General features: G+C 46.1%; 1 protein-coding gene across 1 annotated transcript in view; it reads left to right on the top strand.

Moving 5' to 3' along the window:
* NBEA (neurobeachin) overlaps nt 1–23,839 on the top strand; it is a 1,994,973-nt gene that overhangs the window by 120,381 nt on the left and 1,850,753 nt on the right. The window contains 2 exon segments of the mRNA XM_030200381.1: nt 18,512–18,612; nt 18,867–18,962. Of these exon segments, the coding sequence (XP_030056241.1) occupies nt 18,512–18,612; nt 18,867–18,962 (197 nt within the window).

Raw genomic sequence — 23,839 nt, forward strand, 5'->3', positions numbered from 1 at the left:
CAGGTGAGGCAGTAGGGTTTCTACATCCTTATGCCTACTCTGAGTCACAGTGTATAAGCCACCCCTAGGATCTGGGGTGACAAGGCCAGGTTTCTTAGAAGAGGAAAGGTCTTTATTACTTACCAATCTTTGAATGATAACAAAGCAATATGGCAATATAGCAGTTAGGCAGAGTAATTAGATAGAGTAAAATAATTACACAATGAAGCAATTAGACAATTAGGTAATTACAGATAGCTACAAAGGCTTATGCTCTGTTGATCATCTGACCCCTCCTGACTAATACAGTATCACAGTGGCTTTATATACACTGGACTGAGCAGTAGTCCCCCTCCCAACTTGCAATTTCAGCAAAATCATGTGTTACATCAGCTAAATTCTGTGTCAATCTATTGTTTACATAAGATGGCACCTACTATCTCAATGTTTATGAAATTCAGCATCTTAAAATAGGTTTTACAGAGGGTTATAGACGCCATTTTGTTAAAGGAATTTTCTGGTACCCAGGGCTTATCAAAATGTTATCTAGATCCTCAACACTTCTCCGCCTTCAAACCTTGTGGAGTAGTCTCAGTGGCACCAACTCTGTTAGGGAGGGGGGAAAAGTGCTCCTTAGGAGTCAGCGTGACCCAGCTTACAGCTCTCAGCAAAAGTATAGAAATTGCTGGTCTAAGGACTCTGGCTACACAGAATGCTGAAGCAGAGCTTTTTAGCCAGAAAGATGCAGTTCTCAGTAAAAGTATAGAAAAGTTTGAGCCTTATAGCGATGCAGTTCATAGGTCATAAATGACCTGTCAGTGGTCAGAAAAGAGCAAATCAATTCATTCCCTTCTTAATGATTGAGAAATCATCACCTGTACAGATAATTCTGGGTGTCCAATCGATGTCCAGCGATGAAGGATACAACATTTCCTTGTCATCAAGCAGATGAAGCCATTACGTATGGGTTGTGTCCATCAACCAGCAGAGGGAGACAGAGAGCACTCAACTTTTCTCAGTGCCTCATGGCCAGCTAGCTCCACTGCCTCTTCAGTATTCTCTATCTCCCCAAGCAGGGTGGCTGCAGCTTCTTCGAGCTTCATCAAAAATCTGCCTGGGGGTGGCTCCTGGCTTGCCAGTTGTTAGCCGGGGTGTTAGAGGCTATAGCAGCTTCACTTTGAAGGCACATAGGTCAGCCCTTTCCCTGCCTTACCCATGCCCCCGTGGATGTGGACATATTAGCTTGCTTTTCCCTGTCCTTTCCCACTCAGTGGATGCAGGCACATAGGTTCGCCTTTCCCTGCCTTTCCCTTATCCTCCTGATAAACGCAGAAGGGCTAATTCCCCTTCTGAGTGTGGCGCACTCCCCTTCCCCCCCCCCCCCGTGGTTGGGCTATGAGGATTCTGAGGGGTCTGGCAGAACTTCTTGGGCTGAGGAGCCAGAGTCGGGTGCAGAATTGCCACAGGAGCTTGATGATCCGTCTGCGGTGAGGATTTTCCACCGCGAGGAGCTGCCAGCGCTTATTTCAGATGCCTTACAAGCCCTCTCGATTGAAGATCCTAGAAGTGGCACAGCCTCCTCGGTTAATCCAAGGATGACTAGTACCAGAAAGCCTGCTTGAGCCTTTCCTTTGCATGACTCCATACAAGAGCTTATTTCGGCTCAATGGGCTGACCCCGAGGGACCTTTGAAGGTTGCCAGGGCTATGGGACAATTATACCCTCTGTGTGAGGAACATTTGGCTCGCTTTGCAATGCCTAAAGTGGATGCCCTGGTCACGGCTGTGACAAAGAGAACTATCCTCCCTGTTGAAGGAGGTGTTGACCTGAAGGATATTCAAGACCGCAGGCTTGATTCAGCTCTGAAGTGGTGACTGTTCGGGCGTCTGCATGCAGTTGTTATGCTGCTAGAGCCTGCCTGGCTTGGTTATAGCAGGCAGTGGAACAGCCTGGTGATTGAGCGGAGACCTTATCTGGTGGCTCTGCAGATGGAGTTGGCCTTGTCCTTTTGGCTGACGCCCTTTCTGATATTGTCAGAGCTTCGGCTAAGCAAATGGCTGTAGCAGTGGCGGCTCGCCGCACTCTTTGGCTACGACATTGGGTGGCGGACATGGCCTCTAAGCAAAGGTTGGTGAAGTTGCCCTTTCAAGGCCTTCTCCTGTTTGGTGAGGAGCTGGAAAATATTGTTATAGGCCTGGGGGTTTCCAAACCTTAGCGCTTGCCCGAAGATAGGCCGAAGCCTTTCTCTAAGGGTCAGGCGGTCCGCTCCTCTTACAGACCTCGCTTCCGTGAAGCTAGAATGTACCGCCCGGGGTGTGCTGCTGGGTTCACTTCGCGTGCCCGCTTTCAGCAGAGAAACTTCTTTCGCTCGGACAAACGTTCCGCAGCTGCCGGTTCAAGGCCAGGAGTTCAGGGGCGACCCTCTCAATGATGGTGCGCCGGCCCCCTCCTTGTTTCCTGTCATCGGAGGAAGACTTTCCCTCTTTTTCGAGGAGTGGGCCAAAATCTCCGCAGATCAGTGGGTCTTGGACCTGATCAGAGACGGATACCGAATAGAATTCGATGTCCCGGTGAGAGACGTGTTTGTGGAGTCCCGATGCGGTTCTGCCGCCAAACAGGCGGCGGTAGAGGAGACTCTGCACAGTCTGTGCCAGATAGGGGCTGTGACCCCGGTGCCTCCCGCCGAACAAGGTCTAGGCCGCTACTCCATTTACTTTGTGGTGCCACAAAAAGGCGGGTCTTTTCGCCCGATCCTGGACTTAAAAGAGCTAAACAAGTCCTTAAGAGTGCAGCATTTTCACATGGAAACCCTGCGCTCCGGCATTGCGGCGGTACAGCCAGGAGAGTTTCACACGTCTCTAGACCTGAAAGAAGCTTACTTGCACATACCAATTTGGCCCCCGCACCAGAAGTTTCTGCGGTTTGCAATGTTGGGAAAACATTTCCAGTTTCGGGCCTTGCCTTTTGGCCTCGCCACAGCTCCCCGAACCTTCTCCAAGGTAATGGTGGTAGTAGCTGCCTTTCTCAGGCGAGAGGGTATCCGGGTTCACCCGTACCTAGACGACTGGCTCATCAGAGCAGACTCAGAAAAAGTCATCTAGCTACAGCCAGAGTGGTTTCAGTCCTTCAATCTCTGGGTTGGGTCGTCAATATGGCCAAAAGTTACCTGACCCCCTCGCAATCTCTAGAATATTTGGGGGCCAGGTTTGACACAGCCTCGGGCTATGTGTTTCTTCCCGAGCAAAGGTGGTGCAAGCTTCAGAATCAGGTCCGTTTGCTCCTGAGGATGCCTCGCCCGCGAGCTTGGGACATTGTCCAGCTGTTGGGATCGATGACGGCCACCTTGGAAGTGGTGCCATGGGCGAGAGCGCACCTGAGACCTCTAAAGTATTCTCTACTTCAACGATGGTCTCCAGTATCTCAGGATTATCAGTGCAGACTTTCTTGGCTCCCTGCGGCCCACCTCAGTATGGAGTGGTGGCTCTCGGACAGCATGTTGCGGTGGGGAATGTCGCTGGCGATCCCCGATTGGTGCCTAGTGGTGACAGATACCAGCCTGAAGGGCTGGGGCGCACATTGTCAGGGGAAGCATGCTCAGGGTCTGTGGATGTCCGACGAGTCGGAGTGGTCTATCAACCGCCTGGAGTTGAAAGCGGTGTTTCTGGCTCTTCTGGTCTTTCAAGTGACCCTGGAAGGATTAGCTGTCCGAGTGATGTCGGACAACACGACAGCAGTCACCTACATAAGTCGACAAGGTGGCACTCAGTGCTGAGCTGTAGCCGCGCAGGCCGAACAAATTTGCCACTGGGCCGAGCTGCATCTACAGTCCCTGTCAGCAGCTCTCATCGCAGGTCAGAGCAACGTGCAAGCCGATTATCTAAGCAGGCATCAGATCGATCCAGCGGAGTGGGAACTTGCAGACGATATATTACTGCAGATATGTGCCAAATGGGGCAAGCCAGTGATGGATCTTATGGCGACCAGTTCCAATGCCAAAGTCCCGTGCTTCTTTAGCAGACGGAGGGATTTCGCTTTGCCGGGTTGGATGCCTTGGCTCAACCCTGACCCCTGGGCTTGCTGTATGTCTTCCCTCCGTGGCCCTTGATAGGGCGTGTGCTCCTGCGGATTCGGCTGCATCCAGGAGAAGTGGTGCTCATCGCCCCGGATTGGCCCAGGAGGCCTTGGTGTGCGGACCTCCGACAGATGCTGTTGGAGGCTCCCTTTCCGTTACCTCTGGTTCCGCACCTGTTGTCACAGGGTCTGGTGGCCATGGAGGACGCCTGCCGCTTTGGTCTTATGGCATGGCGATTGATAGGGCGCAATTTAGAGATAAAGGCTACTCAAGGTAATTTCCACTCTCCTGCAGGCCCGTAAACGCTCCACTTCCGTGGCTTATGCCAGGATTTGGCGCCAGTTTGAAGTCTGGTGTGTTTCAAGAGCGTTTTCTCCGTTGCGGGCTCCTGTCTCGCCGATTCTGGACTTTTTGCAGGATGGTGTACACAAAGGCTTGGCCTTTAATTCCCTGCGGGTGCAAGTGGCAGCATTGACCTCCCTGCGTGGCAAAGTTGAAGGCGTGTCCTTAGCTGCTCATCCAGATGTGGCACGGTTTCTTAGAGGGGTGCTTCGGCTCCATCCTCCCGTGCGGGCACCTTGTCCAGCTTGGATCCTGGGGTTAGTATTGAAGGCCCTTCAGGGGGCTCCCTTTGAACCGCTTCGGCGTGCTTCAGAGAAAGATTTGACGCTGAAGGCCGTCTTTTTAGTGGCCATTACCTCGGCGAGACTGGTGTCAGAGCTCCAGGCGCTGTCCTGTAGAGACCCTTTTTCTACAATTTTCAGAGTCAGGACTCACGGTTCGGACCGTGCCTTCCTTCATGCCTAAGGTGGTTTCAGCGTTTCACCTAAACCAGCTTGTTTTTCTTCCCTCCTTTGTTGAGGAGGAGTTTCCAGGTTCATTTGGGCAGTTGCACCTTTTGGATGTGCGCAGGACTCTGTTGCAGTATCTGCGAATTACAAATTCTTTCAGGACCTCTGATTATCTTTGTGCTGTTTGCAGGTCCTCGCAGAGGGTCTTCAGCGTCTAAAGCCACTATTGCTCGTTGGCTCAAAGAAGCTATCTTTTCAGCATATCTGCTGTCTGGCTGGGCTCCGCCTGAAGCCTTTAAGGCACATTCCACAAGAGCGATTTCCTCTTTCTGGGTGGAAACTGGAGCACTATCTCTCCATGAGATTTGCAGTGCTGCAACATGGGCTTCTAAGCTCTCTTTCGCCCAACATTACAGGCTGGATGTGGCTGCCAGGAGGGTTGCGCATTTTGGAGCACAGGTGCTAGCGCGTGGTATGGCTTGTTCTCACCCTATTTAGGGATTGCTTTGTTACATCCCATACATAATGGCTTCATCTGCTTGATGACAAGGAAGGGAAAATTAGGTTCTTACCATGATAATTTTCTTTCCTTTAGTCATAGCAGATGAAGCCATGAGCCCTCCCTGTATGATTGTCTGTATTGCAGTGATTCTGATTTTAGGTGCTGTTCTTGTTTCCTGAAGTTATATTCCTTCCTTGGGGAGTCGGAAAACAGTCTTCAGGATTCTTGTTACAGTTATAGGAGGATGAGTTCATTCCCTCCAGTTCATGTTTTGGGAGGATGAGTTTATTCCCTCCAGGAGGATGCATGTATTCCCTCCATTTATACAATGTGGAGGACGAGTTTATTTCCTCCAGGAGGATGAGTTCATTCCCTCCTTTGTTGAGTTTATGCCCTTGTTAAGGGGCCATCGTTCGCTGTGAGGAAAGTTCATGTTATTCCCATTGTGGTTTGCCATACTGCTTTGGAAGCTTCAAATACTGATGAGGCAGTGGAGCTAGCTGGCCATGAGGCACTGTGAAAAGTTGAGTGCTCTCTATCTCCCCCTGCTGGTTGATGGACACAACCCATATGTAATGGCTTCATCTGCTATGACTAAAGGAAAGAAAATTATCATGGTAAGAACCTAATTTTCCCATACTCAAGGTGCGGTCGCACCATGGAGCGATAGAACGGCATTATAACATCCTCACACCTGTTTTCCATACCTTTCCTAATAATACCCAACATTCTATTCGCTTTCCTAGCCACAGCAGCACGCTGAGCAGAAGGTTTCAGTGTATTATCGACGACGACGACACCCAGATCCCTTTCTTGGTCCATAACTCCTAACGCAGAACCTTGCATGACGTAGCTATAATTCGGGTTCTTTTTTCCCACATGCATCACCTTGCACTTGCTCACATTAAACGTCATCTGCCATTTAGCTGCCCAGTCTTGCAAGGTCCTTCTGTAATTTTTCACAATCCTCTCGCGAGTTAACGACTTTGAATTACTTTGTGTCATCAGTTTTAGAAATTTTAGAAATGACTCCTTGAGGTGAAAACATTGCAGCATCAGAAACCATCTGGACCTATTTTTATAGTACTTATAAAGTAAACAATCAAAGACAACATATACTTCGGAGTAGGCCATAAAAAAAATCAGAAAGACAAAACAGCACAGTTTAAGAATAGAGCATGCCTCCATTGGTAGCCAGTGAAGACTTTGGAGCAATGGCATTGCACTCTCAAATTTGGAAGCTTTACTGATTAGGCGAGCTGCAGTGTTTTACTGGTAGTCGCCTTTGAATAGCTGCAGTGCAGCCTACATAAATGACTTTACAATAACCTAGGTGTGCCAACAACAGTGTGTGTACAATAAAGCAGAGCACCCCACTCTCCAAACTTGATCGGATATATATCTCAGTTTCCAAAGTAATCTGAATATCTTGATTGACATCATTTGTACATGTTGTTCAGGCTATATCCAGCACAATATATTTTTGAACTTCAAACTTTAATAATCTTAAATAATTTTCTATCAGTATTAAACTAAAGGTGCATCTTGTTACTCTTTGGAATTCTGCCAGGTACTTATGACCTTTATTGGCCACTGTTTGAAGCAGGATACTGGGCTAAATGGACCATGGTTCTGACTCAGTATGGCTGTTATGTTCTTCATGCAACTTCTGTGCTTAATGATTCTTCTTTTGAATTTCCTCTGTTTTGCCCATATTGAGTATCCCACAGGTATGAATACCAATAGAAATGACACCTTCTGTATTGCAAGTGTGCCATTTGTTTTAAAGAATATCTTCGACCACTTGTAGGATGTACAAATATGGTAATATCAAATGTTGCCTCACATAAGGAGCAATGACTACATTTAAAATATCCTTTTGGAAGTCTTAGCCATCTCTTGTCAGAATTAGGTAGAGTGGAGGATTGTTACGATTGTGGTCGTGACCCCTCTCAAACTTACCTTATTTCTGGGGGTCAGCTTCTGTCTGTCCTTCCTGAGTTAGCTCTGTCTCTGTATGCTGGCTGCTCCCAGCATGGTTCTAATTGCTTCACTATACTGCACCTGTGTGTGTTGCCTGAGTTAGCTCTGCCTCTGTCTCTGTGTGCTGGCTGCTTCCAGCGTGGCTCTAATTACTCCACTACACTGCACCTGTGTGTGTTAAGCCTCTTTATGCTTCAGTGTGCTTCCTGCCTGTGTCCAGGAGTTGTGACATCATCAGTCAGGGCCTTGATAAGGAAGTGGTGTTCTTCCTTTCAGGGGCTTTGCAAACGCCAAAGGTCCAGGTTAGTGTTAGTGCAGTTAGCACTTCTGCCTGGTCTTGCTTGCCTTGAATCCTATCCTGATTCAAGCCCTGTTGGCTCTCTTTCCCTCCTGTCTGAGAACCCTGTGTTCCTGGTGCAGTTAGCACTTCTGCCTTGCTCTTGTCTGGGTGCCTGGTGGCACTTCTGAATCCTGTTTTCCTTTGGCTTACTTTCCCTCCTGTCTGAGTACCCTGAACCCCTGTCTGCCTTGCTTTTGTCTAGGTGCCTGTGGGCACTTCTGAACCCGGTCTGCCCTGCTTTTGTCTAGGTGCCTATGGGCACTTCTGAATCCTGATTCATGGTGTTACAGCCTGCTAGTTCCAGTACCGGTTTCCCTCCAAGTTCTGCCGGTTGCCTGCACCCAGGGGTTCAACCCCTGGGGAACGGCAGCTAAGTGTAGGTGAAGCCTGGTTCTAGTTCCGTGTGTTCCAGTTCAGTGCGTACCAGTCCGGTGTGTTCCTGTCCAGTGTATTCCAGTTCAGTGCGTACTAGTCCGGTGTGTTCTAGCCCAGTGTTGGTTGGTGGGTTTTGTCTGCTGCTGCCTCTCCTCGTCAGCAGCCCAAGGCTCACGATTACTCCAGAGTCTGTGCCTGCGTGTTTTGAACCTGAGAACCTAACAAGGATATTAAAATGCCAAATTCCTCCCTCTTTCATATTGTATTGTAATATTCTTGGCTGAAAAATGATCTAGTCCTTGAACAACGCCAATATTTAAGTTACTACTTACTACTATTAAACATTTCTATAGCGCTACTAGACTTAAGCAGCGCTGTACAAATTAACATGAAAAAGACAGTCCCTGCTCAACAGAGCTTACAATCTAAATTGGGCAGACAGACAGACAGCTAGGGGTGGGGAAATTGCAGTGGTAGGGGTGATAAGTGAGGGTGTTGAGTAAGAGAGTCATGGTTAGGAGTCGAAAGCATATTTAAGTTACACATATTTAAGTTACACAATATGTCTAAAGAGATGTGAATTTCAAAATGCAAACTAACTTATCTTCAACTTTTTTTGTTGTTGACAGTTTTTCTATTCACATGTCTTTTGTAACCTTTATCGATACATACTACAGCATACCCTCTCTTAATCTTTCTTTGATAATCTTACATTGATTTCCCAAAATATTCACTACCTGAACATAACCACTTTAAATGGAGAAATTGACTGTGCAGCAGACTCTTTCAAAGCCCAGTTGTGGAAACTTAAAAAAAAAAATGCATTTTATTGATATCAAAGTATGACAAATGCTTGTGTATGGGACAGGGTTAACTCTAGTGTGCTCCAGACTAATAAACATGTTAGATCCCTATTTTAATACATACACACTTTAAAACTCCCAAAAACTTGGTCCTGCGTGAATCTGACTAAAGAAGAAATCTGGTAGAGGAAGCAGTAGTTAATTTTAGCTCACCAACTACTGCTGCCGAGAATGGACAGATCTCTTTGGGCAGTGGTGGTTCTGGTCTCCCCCACACTCTTCTTTATGCTGATAATTGACTCACCAGGGCAAACATTAAAATCTTTATTTAGATCTCTTAAGTTAATCCAATCATGTAATTCTTTCAGTTTTTTATCCTTGTGCAAAATTATGAATATTGTCTATGTAACATTTCCGAAGTAGTGTATTTTCACTAAATTGATTATCTGTGGGAAATTTTTAGTTCCAAGTTTGGGACACGCACAGGGCATGTCAGGTGCCATGAAGACCTCAATTGCTGTACCATTGATCTGCTTCTAAAATGTATAAGTAAAACAGAAAACAAATTTTGGTGAGTGCTAAGATTGCTATATTGACTATAAACTCCATGGATATCCTGTCCATAGAAGTGTATGAAGATATGACATATTGTAAATGTGTTCATCCACTTTCACATACCCTTTCTGTTTTTTTTATTTTTATTTTATATTTATTAAGTTTCTATTTATAACAAAGAGACAATCTTTGAAAAGATATACCAATATGTGAAGAATAAAAATACCATGAAAAGGAACAAAATAAGTTAGAAAAAGAAGAAAAAAGAGAGGGGAAAAAAGAATAAGCGGAAATAACACTTTTTTGTTATAGTACAACATAATTGGGTATAACAGTCCACAAATAAGAGGGGAGAAATATCAAGATGTTAATAATAATACCATTGGAAGTTGGTTTAAATGTAAAACTAGTCCAAAAGAAATAAGCAGGAGGTAACCCCTATTTATTAGACTGCTTCATATCTAAGGCTGTTCCTTGTTGCTCTGCATATTAAGAAAACTACGTAATTGTTCTGATTCAAAAAAACATATCTCGTCTTTAAATAATAACAAACATTTACAAGGAAATCTCAATTGAAAACATGCTTTTAACTCAATAGATTCTTGTTTCATATCCAAAACCCTCTTTCTTCTCTGTTGTGTCCATCTGGAAATATCAGGGAATATTGAAACTTTACTTCCTTTAAATTCTGGATGAATAGTTTTGAAATATAGTCTTAGTAGAGCTTCATTATCTTGGAGGAATGCAAATGACACAACTAGAATTGCCCTGGTTTCAATGTTCTCAATAGATTGTTCCAGAAAATCTGCAACATTTAATGTTCCCACAAGGTTATCCTGCTGCGTTGAAACCATTTGTTGCTGCCTTGATTTCAAATCCAAATAATATAGTCTCTGCAAAGGTGGAAGAGAGTGTTCTGAATATTTATAAACCTCTCTTAGGAATTTTATAAACATGTCTCTCGGAGTGACATATTGAGATTGTGGAAAATTCAATATACGAAGATTCAAATTTCTAGATGAGTTCTCTAAGTTTTAAATTTTTTGGTAAAGCAATAACCGATCTCCAGAGACTTGAGCCTGCTGTTCTAATACTTTAGTAACACCTTTTTCTAAGTTAAACTGTTTATTCAAAACGCCTTCAACCTTTTCTTTTAATGTTCTTATTTGAGTTGTATTATTTAATGAAACAGAGATAAAGGATGTACAGACCTTATGCAGAGATTCAAGGGCAGACCAGATTGATTCCAGGGAGATTTCAGAAGGCTTTACCAACGGTTGAACCGCAATAGTACACAGAGAAATTTCTTCTTGTAGATGAATATTTGTATTTGCGTTTGCTGTTGTATCACCAGATGTCATTAATGAGTCGCTGTACTATCTCTCCTTCCACCAAGATGTTTTCATTTCCTGCTTCCATTGAGGGAGTACGCCACCCCTTCGAGTCTGTTTTTTGTCCAGCACTCGGTACAGCAGTTCCGTCCGGTTGCGGGGGAGGAGGAGTAGCAGGTCCCAAAGGGCTGAGTGATAAATCACTCTCCTGACCGGGGCTCTTCATTGCCCTGGTAGCGGAAACGCCCGTAAGCTGGGTTGAAACAAAAAATGAGGAGATAGACGACTGTCCCGGTAAGGAGGGTATTTGCTTCGGGAGGGGTGATCCCTTCGGTTTACCCTTCCTTTTCGGCATATTTTGAAGAAAAAAAGGTATATTTTTAGCATTCAAAGGGAGTGTCTCTCACACAACCTGCTTGGTCGCCATCTTGGATCCCCCTTATTTGACCCTTTCTGTTTTTTATATTCATAGTTTTGGGATGAGAAGGTCTGACTCCCATAAATGCTTTGAGTATAAGAACATAGAGAGTTGCCATACTGGATCAGACCATAGGTCCACCAGTTTGTATACTGTTTGCCAGCAGTGGCTAGTTCAGGGCACATATAGGCAAGATCCCAGAAGTAGGTAGTTCTGTGCTGGTTATCCCCAGGGGTAAGTTGTGGGTTTCTCAAGGCCACTTTGATAATGGTTTATGGACTTCCCTCCAGGAACTTGCCCAAATCTATTTTTTTGTTTTTTTAAACTCAGCTACACTAACAATGTGTATCACATTATCACATTAACAAATTCCAGAGCTTAATTATGTTCTGAGTGAAAAATATATTTTCTTATTAAGTAGAACATTTTAAACCAGGAGTTCCCAAGGTTTGCGGCAGCCCTCCTGGCCACATGGGTCTCCATGGCGGCACCCCCTCTCCCCAGCCACATGGGTCTCCGCAGCAGCCCCCCTCCCCGGCCACATGGGTCTCCCCGGCTACATGGGTCTCGGCACCCCCCCCCCCCCCCCCCCCAGCCACATAGGTCTGTTTTTCCCTACAGCCCTCTGCCTTCCCCAAATCCAGCATCGCTTGCTACCTTCCTTCCTGCAGGTTCAGGATCGCAGCCGCTTCCTTCTCTTTTCCCTGTCGCCGCTGCAGTGCTTGCAGCTTATATTTTTGGGCCATTCGCGATTCACACAGGCACTCCAGGGCCTTCCCAGTCTGCCATGTCTGGCCTTCTCTAATGCAACTTCTGTTGTGAAGGCTGGATGCTGCAGAGCGAAGTCCCTGCAGTGCCTGTGTGAATCACGGATGGCCCGAAAATGTAAGCTGCAAGCTCTGCAGCGGCGGCGGGGGAAGAATCAGGAAGCGGTAGATGTTGGACTTGCAGGAGGGGAAGTAGGGAGCGATGCTCCGCTGCACCCCTGAGAGTTCGCTATGGCGCACCAGGGTGCCACGGCGCACAGTTTGAGAACCTCTGTTTTAAACAAATAACTTCATTGTATGCTCCCTTGTCATTGTATATTTCAAAAGAGAAACAACTAATTCATGTTTACCCGTTCTGCTTCACTCATCAAAAATAGACCTCGGTCATCTCCCTTCAGCCTTCTCTGCTCCAAAATGAAGAGTTCTAAGCTCTTTAGCTTTTCCTTGTAGGGAAGTTGGTCCATCCTTTTTATCATATTGTTCACCTTCTCTGTATCTTTTCTAGTATCACTATCTTTTTTGAGATACAGTGACCACAATTGCACACAGTTCTCAAGGTGTGGTTCACCATGAAGCAGCATTTTCTGTTATTTTTTTTAAAGAAAGAAAATGGAAATGGGAAGACTAGAAGTCTAGAAATATTAGGAAGAGACTAGAGAAACATTTTAGAGAATATTAGAATGTCGATATTATTCCAGGGAATTTCCTACTGGAGTAAATATTATCCAAGGACAAGCAGGCTTGTAATTCTCACAAGTGGGTGACGCTGACCCATGTCACCCGGTCCAAAATTTACCAAAGTCTAACGAGAGCTTTGTGGAGAGCGAGACACGCTTCATGGCACGTGTGAGTGCCTTCCAGCCTGCCGAGAGAACGCGGTCTCATTTCTTTTTCTACTGCAATGAGGAGGGAGCAAGGTTTTTTACTGTCTCCTCACATTGCTTGGACCTAGAGAACTTTTTTGTGCCTTTTGGCTATTTTTTCATTAATTTTTTTCTCCTTGTGTTCCTGTTGTGCAATCTCCAGCCTTTTATTTTTCCTTTAAGTTTTAGTGATTTTTCCCTAGGTTTGTTTCCTTTATTTTCAATTGTCATCAGGCTGTTTTAGGCGTTGACTTTGGCTGGGATCTTTCCTTCTCTTTTTTTTTTACCCTGCCTTGTCCCTTTTTCAGACACCATTGCTTTGTTTTATTTAGCAGAGGTGTTTTTTTTTCTTCCATGTCCACAAAGGTTCCCAGTGGTTTCAAGCACTGTAGCTGGTGCAGTTGGACAATCTCTGGGAAAGATGCCCATTCTTGGTGTCTACAGTGTGCTGCTGCTAGACCCTTAGATACTGGGAGCAGTGAAGCATCGAGTGGGTCTCCACCTGCCTCGAGGCCTCCTGCTGTGGAGGGCCTCTGTATCCGTCCATCGTCAGACTCGACCCCGAGGCAACTTGTGGATTCAATGTCGTTCTCGTCGACACCGTGCTGAGAGCTTCTGGGCATTGACAGATTCAGTACCCAAGAAGCATCGGTGCCGAGAGCACAGTTTCCCCTCCATACATGCGGTGCTGATGCATCAGTCTCCCAGCAGCTAAGACCCTGCTCCTGTAACGACCCCTACAGTTCTGCACCCTGTGCCTAAGCTGGCACCCCAATTTTTCCCGATGTCAGCCCTTGATGAGTGCATCCAGGCCTTGCTTCCTGAGCTGCTGGATAGCCTCATACAACGGTGTGCATCGGCATCTGGGGTGTTTGCAACTTCCCTGCCTCCCTTTGTGGACCAGCTTGACCCTCAGCCTGTGGTGCGGCCTCTGACACCGATTCTGCATGCAGTCCTGGTGTCTACTGCCATCCAAGCCCTGCACTCCCTCAATGTCAGTGGAGGAAACTTCGCTGGAGTCAAGGCGGGAGCCGACTTCTCAACACCATTCTCTAGGGCATGGTTTCTCCACGTTGAGGCAGGTTCGATCTTGACACTCCAATCAGGTGGTATTGTCTGACACTGAAGAAGAGCGCTTATGGAATTCAGAGGGGGATCCAAGATACTTTTCCTCTGATCAGTCCTATGGAATTCCCTCTGAACCCTCCCCTCCACCTGAAAGGAGAAAGTCTCCAGAGAGCCTTTCATTTCCAGCTTTTGTGAAGGAAATACTGATGCCATTCCATTTCCTTTGGAAGTGGAGGATGAGCCCAGGGCCAAGATGCTTGAGGTCCTGGACTACACATCTATTCCTAAGGAGGCTGTGACTGCCCCTTTCCACGAGGTACTCAGGAAAGTCCTTGTCAGGAACTGGGACTCCCCTCTATTGGTCTCTGTCATGCCCAAGAAGATTGACACCTAGTATTGGCTTCACAGTGTGTCTGGTTTTGATAGGTCTCAGTTGCCTCACAATTTCATGGCGGTGGAATCCGCTCTCAAATGAGCCAGGCTTTCCAGGGACGGCTCCCTCAGGCAGAGAAGCTATAACCCTTGATTCTTTTGGGAGGAAGATGTACCAGGACACTGAGGAAACTCAGAGAGGTCCTGGCGGGTTCTCTTATTTATTTAATAGAACTTTAGAGACGAGAGAGGTTCCACGAGATTGGAGACGAGCGGATGTGGTCCCTCTTCACAAAAGTTCAGACAGGGAAGAAGTGGGAAACTACAGACTAGTAAGTCTCACATCGGTGGTAGGAAAAATAATGGAGTAGCTGCTGAAAGAAAGGATAGTTAATTTTTTGGAAGCCAATGGGTTACATGACCCAAGGCAACATGGCTTTACCAAAGGAAAATTTTGCCAAGTGAATCTTATTGATTTCTTTTACTGGGTAACCAAAGAACTGGATGAAGGATGTGCGTTAGATGTAATCTACATGGATTTCAACAAAGCCTTTGATACAGTCCCCCACAGAAGATTTGTGAATAAGCTGAAAGGGCTGAACTTATGACCAAAAGTGGTGAACAGGATAGGAAACTTGTTGACTGACAGGTACAGAGGGTGGCGGTAAACAGAATCCACTCGGAGGAAAGGAAGGAGAGCAGTGGTGTTCCTCAGGGGTTGGTGCTGGGGCCGATTCTGTTTAATATATTTGTGGGAGATATTGCTGAAGGGTTGGAACAAAAGGTTTGCCTTTTTGCGGATGACACGAAGATAGCCAATAGAGTGAATATCTTGGAGGGAGTAGAAACAATGAGAAGGAATCTCCAAACGTTAGAAGAATGGTCAAGGGTCTGGCAGTTCAAATTTATTCACAACTCCACTTAGGGATCTATTCAATGCTAGCTGGTGCTTAAAGGTCAATATGGTTATAACATTCACACCAGTATATAACCAAACCTTCTGCTCTTTAAATAGTTTCTATTTTTTCTTGTTTTTAAATATGCAGTGCTCAGTGTTTACTATTGTGCCAGATTACCGTGATGTACGGTATCAGCAAGCAGCACAACAACCCTTAACCATCACAGCACTGTTCCTGCCTACCTGCCGTTCACGTTGAAAAAGGCATCCAGCTAAAGACCTCAATCCTTATAATACCGTATAGGAGAGTTGCACTTATCTTTGCAAGCATGTTATGTTCAGTTCTGGGTGTTGTACTGTGGCTGATCAATACAGAAAGCAGGGAGGCACTTGAATTGGTTTCGCTCCCGTTTTGTTGATACGTTCCCTTGAAGACGCCGTCATGGTGAAACGTTGCCCCATGTCGGGAATAATAATGGGACATTGATTTTAAAACACATAGAACACCAAGCCAAGTCTGCAAGATGTCATCCAAGTGTCCCCAAAGTTTCTACGCTCTCTTCAGTGGTGCACCATTTGATCCAATGTGACTCTTGGACTTCCATTCCAAAGTCCTCAGCCACAAAATGTGCTGACAAGTGGATTCATCTCTTCTGGGATGTGGAGCACATGTAGATGGGCTTCACACCCAGGGTGTTTGGTCCACCCAGGAAACAAATCTTCATATTCTCCTGGAGATCTGGGCATTCTGTAACGCTCTAAAGGCTTTCAGAGATCGGCTATCTCACCAACATGTTCTCATCCAAGCAGACAGGGGGACACCAGATCACGCCCTTTGTGTCAGGAGGCCAACCGGATGTGGCATTGTGCTTGCCAACATGGCATGTTCTTCAAACCACTTATCTGGTGGGCAAAAATAACACCCTGGCCCACAGGCTGAGCAGGATAACGCAACCGCACGAGTTTTCTCTCAATATGGGTATAGCCCGCAAGATCTTCCGACCATGGGGCACCCTCTCGGTGGATCTGTTTGTCACTTGACCCGACCATGGGGCACCCTCTCGGTGGATCTGTTTGTCACTTGACTCAACCACAGGGTCCCTCATTTCTGCTTCAGGCCTATGGCAGACTAGCGTCAGATGGTGTATGTGTATCCTCCTATTCCTCTAGTGGGAAGACTTAGTTGAAATTCAAGCAAGACCATGGACCATGATTCTGATTACACAGTTCTGGTTGCGGTAGATATGATTCCCTCTACTTCTGGAGTTATTTTCCGAAGAACTGTAGGAGATTGGATTGTTTTCTGAATCTCTTCATGCAGAACGAGGGGTCCCTTCTTCATCCTATCCTCCAGGCTCTGGCTCTCACAGTTTGGATGTTGAGAGCCTAGAATTTGCTTCCTTGGGTCTTTCGGAGGGTGTCTCCTGGGTCTTGCTGGCTTCCAGGAAAGATTCCACTAAGAGGTGGTATTCTTTCAAGTGGAGGAGGTTTGCCGTCTGATGTGAGCGCAAGGCCCTAGATCCCCTTGCTTGCTGTACACAGACCCTGCTTGAATACCTTATTAGAGTCTGTTCTGAAGACCAGCTCAGTAAGGGTTCAGCTTAGTGCAATTTAGTGCATATCATCAGCGTGTAGAGGGTAAGCCCATCTCTGGACAGCCTCGAGTTCGCTTCATGAGAGGTTTGCTGTTGTCTAAGCCCCCTGTCCAACCTCCACCAGTGTCGTGAGATCTCAACGTTGAACCCTGAATTCCTGTCATCTGAAGTACTTGACCTAGAAGGTCATTTTCTTGGTGGCTGTTACTTCAGCTCATAGAGTCAGTGAGCTTAAGGCCTTAGTAGCGGATGCACCTTATACTAAGTTTCATCACAACAGAGTAGTCCTCCGCACTCACCCTAATTTCCTTCCAAAAGTGGTGTCGGAATGCCATCTGATCCAGTTATTTGTCTTGCCAAAATCTTTTCTTGACCTCATGCCCATCTTGGCCAAATCAGCTTGTACTCCTTGGATTGCAAGAGAGCATTGGCCTAATACATGGAGTGGAGAATGTCCCAGAAACAGTCCGCCCAGGATTTTGTTTCTTTTGATCCCAACAGGATGGGGGTCGCCATCTGGAAACACACCAATTCTATTTCATTGACAGATTGCATTTCCTTCACTTACTGCCAGCTGTGAAGTGCTGTCCCTAGAGGGTCATGTCTGGCTCATAATTTCAGAACCATGGCTGCTTCGGTAGCTCACTTGCGATTGGCTTCCATTGAAGAAATTTGCAAGGCTGAGATGTGGTCTTCAGTCCACACATTTGCATTGCACTATTGCCTTGAGCAGGATACCTGACGCGACAGTCGGTTCGGGCAGATAGTGTTGCAGAATCTGTTTGGGGTCTAGAATCCAACTCTACCCTCCTAGGCCCGTTTTGTTCTGTTCCAGGCTGCACTGTCATTCAGATTTTATAGTTTCAGGTTAATCTGTGTTATGTCCTTGTCATTGCAAGTCCCAGTTGACCAACGTTTGTTGTTTTTGGTGAGCCTGAATGCTAGGGATTCCCCACTTATGATAATTGTAAGCCTTCTTTCCTCGGAGAAAGTGCAAGTACCTGCAGCGGGTGTTCTCTGAAGACAGCAGGCTTTATATTCTCACAATCCCTCCCAGCTTCCTCTTAGAGTTGTCTCCTTCATAGTTGTTTACTTGATTTTTTGCTGTAGTGTTAAACTGAGGAGACTGCGTTCTTGCGGTTGGTGTGAATACACTCGCGCATGCTCAGTGAAGCATGTCTCTTGCTCCACAAAGCTCTTGTTAGAGTTTGGTAGATTCCGGACTGGGCAACGTAGGTCGGCTTCACCCACTTGTGAGAATGTAAAGCCTTCTGTTCTCAGAGAAGACCTTCTACCTAGGTAAGTACCTGCGCTGTAGTTGTTATATCTTTATATTTTGTAGACTCATATAATACTGATGAACACTATTGAGGTATGCTGCATAGGTCATGAATAGCTGAAAATGTGCTTTGGAGGGTGGTGCAACAGGAGCAGGGGGACATGAATTGCTGTTCTGCAATTTCTGGGTTGAAGCTGTTGGCCTTACTCCCCAAACATTAGCACTAAGAGAAATTATGATCTATATTCTTTCCAGTGTTTCCTTGCTGGAGTAGGAAAATAAAATTAAGCGATGGCGTATGAACAGGTTTGGTATATATTCTGGACATTTAGTCTTGGATTATATCTTTCTGGGTAATGTGGATCATACTTTATGTCATGTATATCATTTTCAGTTATTTTGGAAACAAGTATTTTTTGTTAAAGCAATAATAATTTTTGCCAATTTTGTATTCTCATATAAACTTGACATTGTTAAAAATTAATTGCAGTAAAGGTCTGTGTAACTTTTTGTTTTGAAGATCTTCTGGTTGATATGTTGGGCGTTCTTGCCAGCTACAGCATTACTGTCAAGGAGTTGAAGCTTTTATTTAGCATGCTTCGGGGAGAAAATGGAATCTGGGTAAGTTGTGGTTGGCTTTGCAGTATATTAAGTATCAGTACATTAGAGTCTGAGGTTAATGTAATTTGTCTCTAGAGGCAAGTAAATTGAAAGTATGTTTTATGTTGACTGATGGTTTTCAGTTGCATTGTTTAAATAACTATTGAGGAATAATTTATTTTATAGTTTAAAAATTACCTTTTGGCTGTTATGTATATTGTATTTCAGTTCTCAGTTGTTGACTGACAGTTTTTCAATTTTGCTGTTTTTGACAGCCAAGGCATGCAGTTAAATTATTATCAGTCCTCAATCAAATGCCACAGAGGCATGGACCAGATACTTTCTTCAACTTCCCTGGTCGTAGTGCTGCAGTAAGTTTGCATTCTCTGTCATCTTTTAAATTTATTATTATTTTTTTTTTAGCCAAATGTTTGTGCTAACTTTTTTTTTTTCTGTGTAGAGGTGGCCTTTTTGATGAGTCCTCTTTAAAAGGATGGAAATGGAGAGTATTGCCATGTTTTTAAAATGCTATACATAAACCTTTTAGGGACTTTTGACTAAACCATGCAAATCAAAATAACAGAATTTAGCATGCATTAATAGTGTTATGACACGATAGCATGTGCTAATTCCTATTTTACTGTGGAATGGACTGACAAATGGATGGAGGCTACGCCTTACAGATAACACAGTAAGTTACCATGTATTTCTTAGCATCGGCTCCACTGTTCTGTGTAGATTGGTGTTATCCGTTCCTATTAGCAGGAGAATTTTGCCAGTGACATCACCAGTATAAGCTGTAGTGTTCCCTGGAACAATCCAGTATTTTTCTCTACCTTCAGCAGGTGGTAGGTCATGCTGTTAGGTGCTCCTGTTCCTGGCCTAGCTCCCTGCTCTGCTAGAATATACTTGGTTGAGCTCGGAGCTTGTCTCCACAGCCCCCAGTTGCACTTCTTAGAGCCACTCTGTGAGGCTGTGGCTCGGTTCTGTGGGGCATTGCTCAAGGGGTGTGGTTCTCCATCTCCCCCACCCCTCTTGCCTATTCACCCTGTTTGGGAGTACTTCCCCTGCAGCTCCTAGGCTTTCCTAAGTGCTCGCTTCGGTAGCAGATATACTTAAACATTTTTTTAAAAACTATTTCAAGTGTCCTGATTAGCTTTATACCCTTTGTCAGGGGATAATGCTTATTGTAGGGAATTTCCCTCTAGGTGCACTCAGAGAGCTGGGGATGGTCGAGCTGCTGGAGCTCAGGGCTGAGGCAGGACCGCATGCGTCTGCTACGTAGTAGGGCATGCTGACAGGTACACACTATGCAGTCTTCAAGAACCAGCAGCTGAGCACGGATAATGGATTATTTAAATCCCTGGTCCTGTGGTGGGCTTTTCATTCCTGTTTTCCCAAGGTCTGTCTGCAGGGAGGTCCCATTGAGGCCTTTTGGGGACCCTCGGGTCTTGGTGTTTTTTGGCTCCGGAGCTGCACAGGTCTCTTTTTGGGACCTAATCGTAACCCTCACCAGTTGGTGGGGGAGATTCTAGGGGCCCCAAGGGGATTTGCAAAGGGCCCTGTTTTGGGGTGTAAGCACTGTAGAATGCATCTGGTCATCCCAGAGGGTCTAAGTTGTTTGGATGGAGCAGAGGAGGACTTGGAAGTCCTCAGGCTCTCAGTCTCCCATGGACTCTGTTTCTGATAACCCTCCCTGTTGGGAGGCTTTTGAACAGTGGTTTTATGTTTCCAGATCTTTCGTCATGAGGAGCTGTTTTGTCTTGTAGACAAGGTCATGGGGGCATTGGCTATTCTTAAAGCCACCCTGAAGCATTTTCTGCTCTATAATTCCCTTATTTTCATCATGATGAAGCTTGAGTCCCCGGATGGTCCCCTTGGAGAAGCTGGGGTTCTTGATCATCTGTATGCCTTCGCTGTGGAGGTTGGGAAGTGTTGCATCTTCCCAAAAGTGGATGCCCTGGTTGCAGTGGTCATAAAGGCAACTACTGTATTTGTCCAAGGGAGCTTGGTTCTTAGGAATTTCCATGAAAAGAATGTGGAGAAACAGATCCAACTTCCCTTTTTAGTGGGGGCCCCAGCATTCAGGCTGCAATTTGTGGTGGTTACGTAGCTTCATGCTGCATTGGTTCTAGCAGTTGCTGGAGTCATGGGAAGTTTCTTGCCTGGAGTCCAGGGCGGCATTTTTGGGCAGATGTCTTTTCTAATCTGGTTCATCTGGCTTCTTGCTCAATGGTGGCCTCGCTACTGTTTGAGATGTGGTTTCCAAGAAGCGTTTGAGTCAGCTACCCTTTAAGGGGTGCTCACTCAATGGTGATGACTTGGAGAAGTTGATGAAGGATATGTGGAGGCTTGGCTGTCTGTCATAGATTCAGGGATAGTGAGCCCTTGGACCACAGCCGAAGCTGTGGCAGACAAGTCATCTGGGCTGGCACAGGGTAAGTGTTGGAACAAATCATGACTAGACAAGGCAAGACTTGGTTAGACAAGACAGGACTTAAAGCAAGGCAGAGGTAACAAGGTACAATAGACAAGACAAGGACTGGATCCAGAAGAGGCAAGGAAAGCGAGGCAAAGGGGCAGAACTGGAACCCAGACAGGACAAGGCAATACTCGGAACTAGATTAAAACTGGGACCGGGATCCAGGCTATACAAAGCAAGACACAGAACTGGATTAAAACTGGGTCCAGAAAAGGCAAGGCAAGGACTAGATCCAGACAGGACTGGACTGGATGAGATGAGCATGGCTGTAACAGGCAGGGCAGAATACAACAGGGCCGGGACTGAAGCTGAAGACAAACTGGGCTGGCACAGACAGGACCAGAACTGGAGCAAAAGACAAGCAGGGCAGAAAAAGATGCAAGATTACAGACCAAAGACAAAGCAGGAGCAGGCTGGAAGTGCAGCAAGAACAAACAGAAGCAAGACTATATAAACAAGGCAGGAACAGGACTTGGCTTGGCAAGAACAGGAACCAGGAACGGAGCTTTGACTTGGCAGGAACAGGAATAGAGCTTTGACTTGGCAGAACCAGGAACTGGACTTAGCTAACAGGAATCAGGAACAGCCTTGGCTTGGCATCAGAAACAGACTTGGCTTGGCAGGAATAGGAATCAGGAATGGAGCTTGACTGTATCAGGAACAGAGCTTATCAGGACCAGGCTTGGTAGGAATAGGAATCAGAAATGGATCTTGACTGTAGCAGGAGCCAGGAACAGATCTTTGGCTTTAGCAGAAAGCAAGAACAGAGTTTAACAGAAGCAAGGGTCAAGAGCAGGGCTAGACTAAAGCATAAGCCAGAAACAGAGTCAAACTGTAACAGAAATTAGGAGCAGGGTTTGGCTACAGCGAGAGCCAAGCTTTCAGAAACGAGGTTCAGAAGCAAGAAACACAGGAACATGAATTCAGGGACAAGATTCATAGGAACAAAGCCAAGCAGGAATAAAGCCATACAAGAATAAGGCATTTAAGAACAAGGTTTGCAAAAGCAAGGCTTTCAGGAACATGGTTCAGAAACAAGGCTTTCAGTTACAAGACTCACAGAAACACAGATAGGCAGGAACAAGACTACACAGGAATGAAGCTTCAGAAACCAGATGCACAGAATCAAGGCTTTCAGGTACAAGACTCATAGAAACACAGGGACAAGATCCACAGGAATAAAGCCAGGCAGGAAACAAGGCATACAGGAATAAAGCCAAGCAAGAATTGGATTCAAACAGGAGGACAGGGTAAAGAGACCTCTTGCAAAGGCAAAGCATGAAAGTTCCAAGGTGCTTTATAAAGGACTTTGCTGATGATGTCACAATTTAGAATGAGGCTTGAATAGACTGTAGCGAGGCTTGGATGCAGGAACACCAGAGCGAGGCTTGGGTAATAGGAAAACAGGCAGCAGATGCATCAATACGGGGACAAGGCAGTCCTGGAGAAGCCACAGAGCCAGATCACTGGAAAAAGGTGAGTCTGGATGCAGGGGCATGGCCACAGCCATGACACTCCCTGTCTAACTGAACTGCGGCATAGGGTGTACAGCGGTCTTAGGCTTTAAAGGGCAGGCCTCTTCAGGTCCAATCAGTGCCCTTTGCCTCAAGTGGAGGACAGAGTACGTCCTTCAACAGGAGTCCTTTCAAGGCCCCAAGTGAGCCAGTCTCTCAGGCAAGACCGCAGCTGCTTGGCTTGCCCAATGAGGGTGCACCAGGCCCCTCATTGTTTCCAGTGGGAAGTAGGCTGTCTCTCTTCTGCAATGATTGGGTCCCATCACTTCAGATCAGTGGGTTCTGGAGGTGGTTGAGAAGGGAATACTCCCTGGAGTTCATCTTCATGACCTCTCCTTGTGTTTTGGCTCTAAAGCGCCAGACTGTCTCTCTTATTCTTCAGCATCTCTGTGATTTAGGGGGGATGGTAAAGTAGTCCATCTATTCCATGGTCCTAAAGAAGGGTGATTCCTTTCACCTCATCCTGTACCTCGAGGGAATGGATGCCTGTCTGTGAGTCCAACAGTTCTGGATGGAGACACTTAACTCTGTCATCACCTCTGTGCGATCAGGGGAGTTCGTGACTTACTTGGACCTCCACCTACCTCCACTTCCTCATTGCAGATCATCACAACAGATATCTGAGCTTTCTGTATGTTGGGGGGCAGCATTTTCATCTTCGGGCCTTGCTGTTTGGCTTGTCTACAATTCCCAGCATATATTCTAAGATGATGGGGGTGGTGACTGTGCACCTCTGATGTTGGGGTATTTGGATTCATCCCCACATAAATGACTGGCTGATTCGGGCCGACTTGGCTTCGGAGGCCAGTTTGGCTGCCTTGCATCTGGCCTTGTCTTAGTCCCTGAAGTATTTCGGGGTCCTCTTCGACACAACCAGAGGAATTTGTTTTTCTTTTGGAGGAGCAGGTGAGAATCTCCTGGCACAGTTGCACTGGAGGTGTGATCTCCTGGAGCCCACGGTTTGGGATTATTTACAGCTCTTGGCTACATGGCTGCTACAGTGGAAGTGATGCCTTGGGTGAGGGCTCATATGCACCATCTGCAGCAAGCCCTGTAGTCCCAGTGGGCACTGGCCTCACAGGACTTCCATTGTCCTCTTCCTCTGCTGCCCAAAGTGAGGCTCAGTCTAGCCTGATGGGATAGTCCAGCTCACTTGCTGAGAGAGGTGCCTGTGGATCCCCACAGTGGGTTCTTGTCATCTTGCTTGGGGAGCTCACTGTCTGGGTTGGGTGGTGCAGGGCATCTTGTGAAA

Source organism: Microcaecilia unicolor, chromosome 4 (assembly GCF_901765095.1).
Source record: "Microcaecilia unicolor chromosome 4, aMicUni1.1, whole genome shotgun sequence".
Taxonomy (NCBI): Eukaryota; Metazoa; Chordata; class Amphibia; order Gymnophiona; family Siphonopidae; genus Microcaecilia; species Microcaecilia unicolor.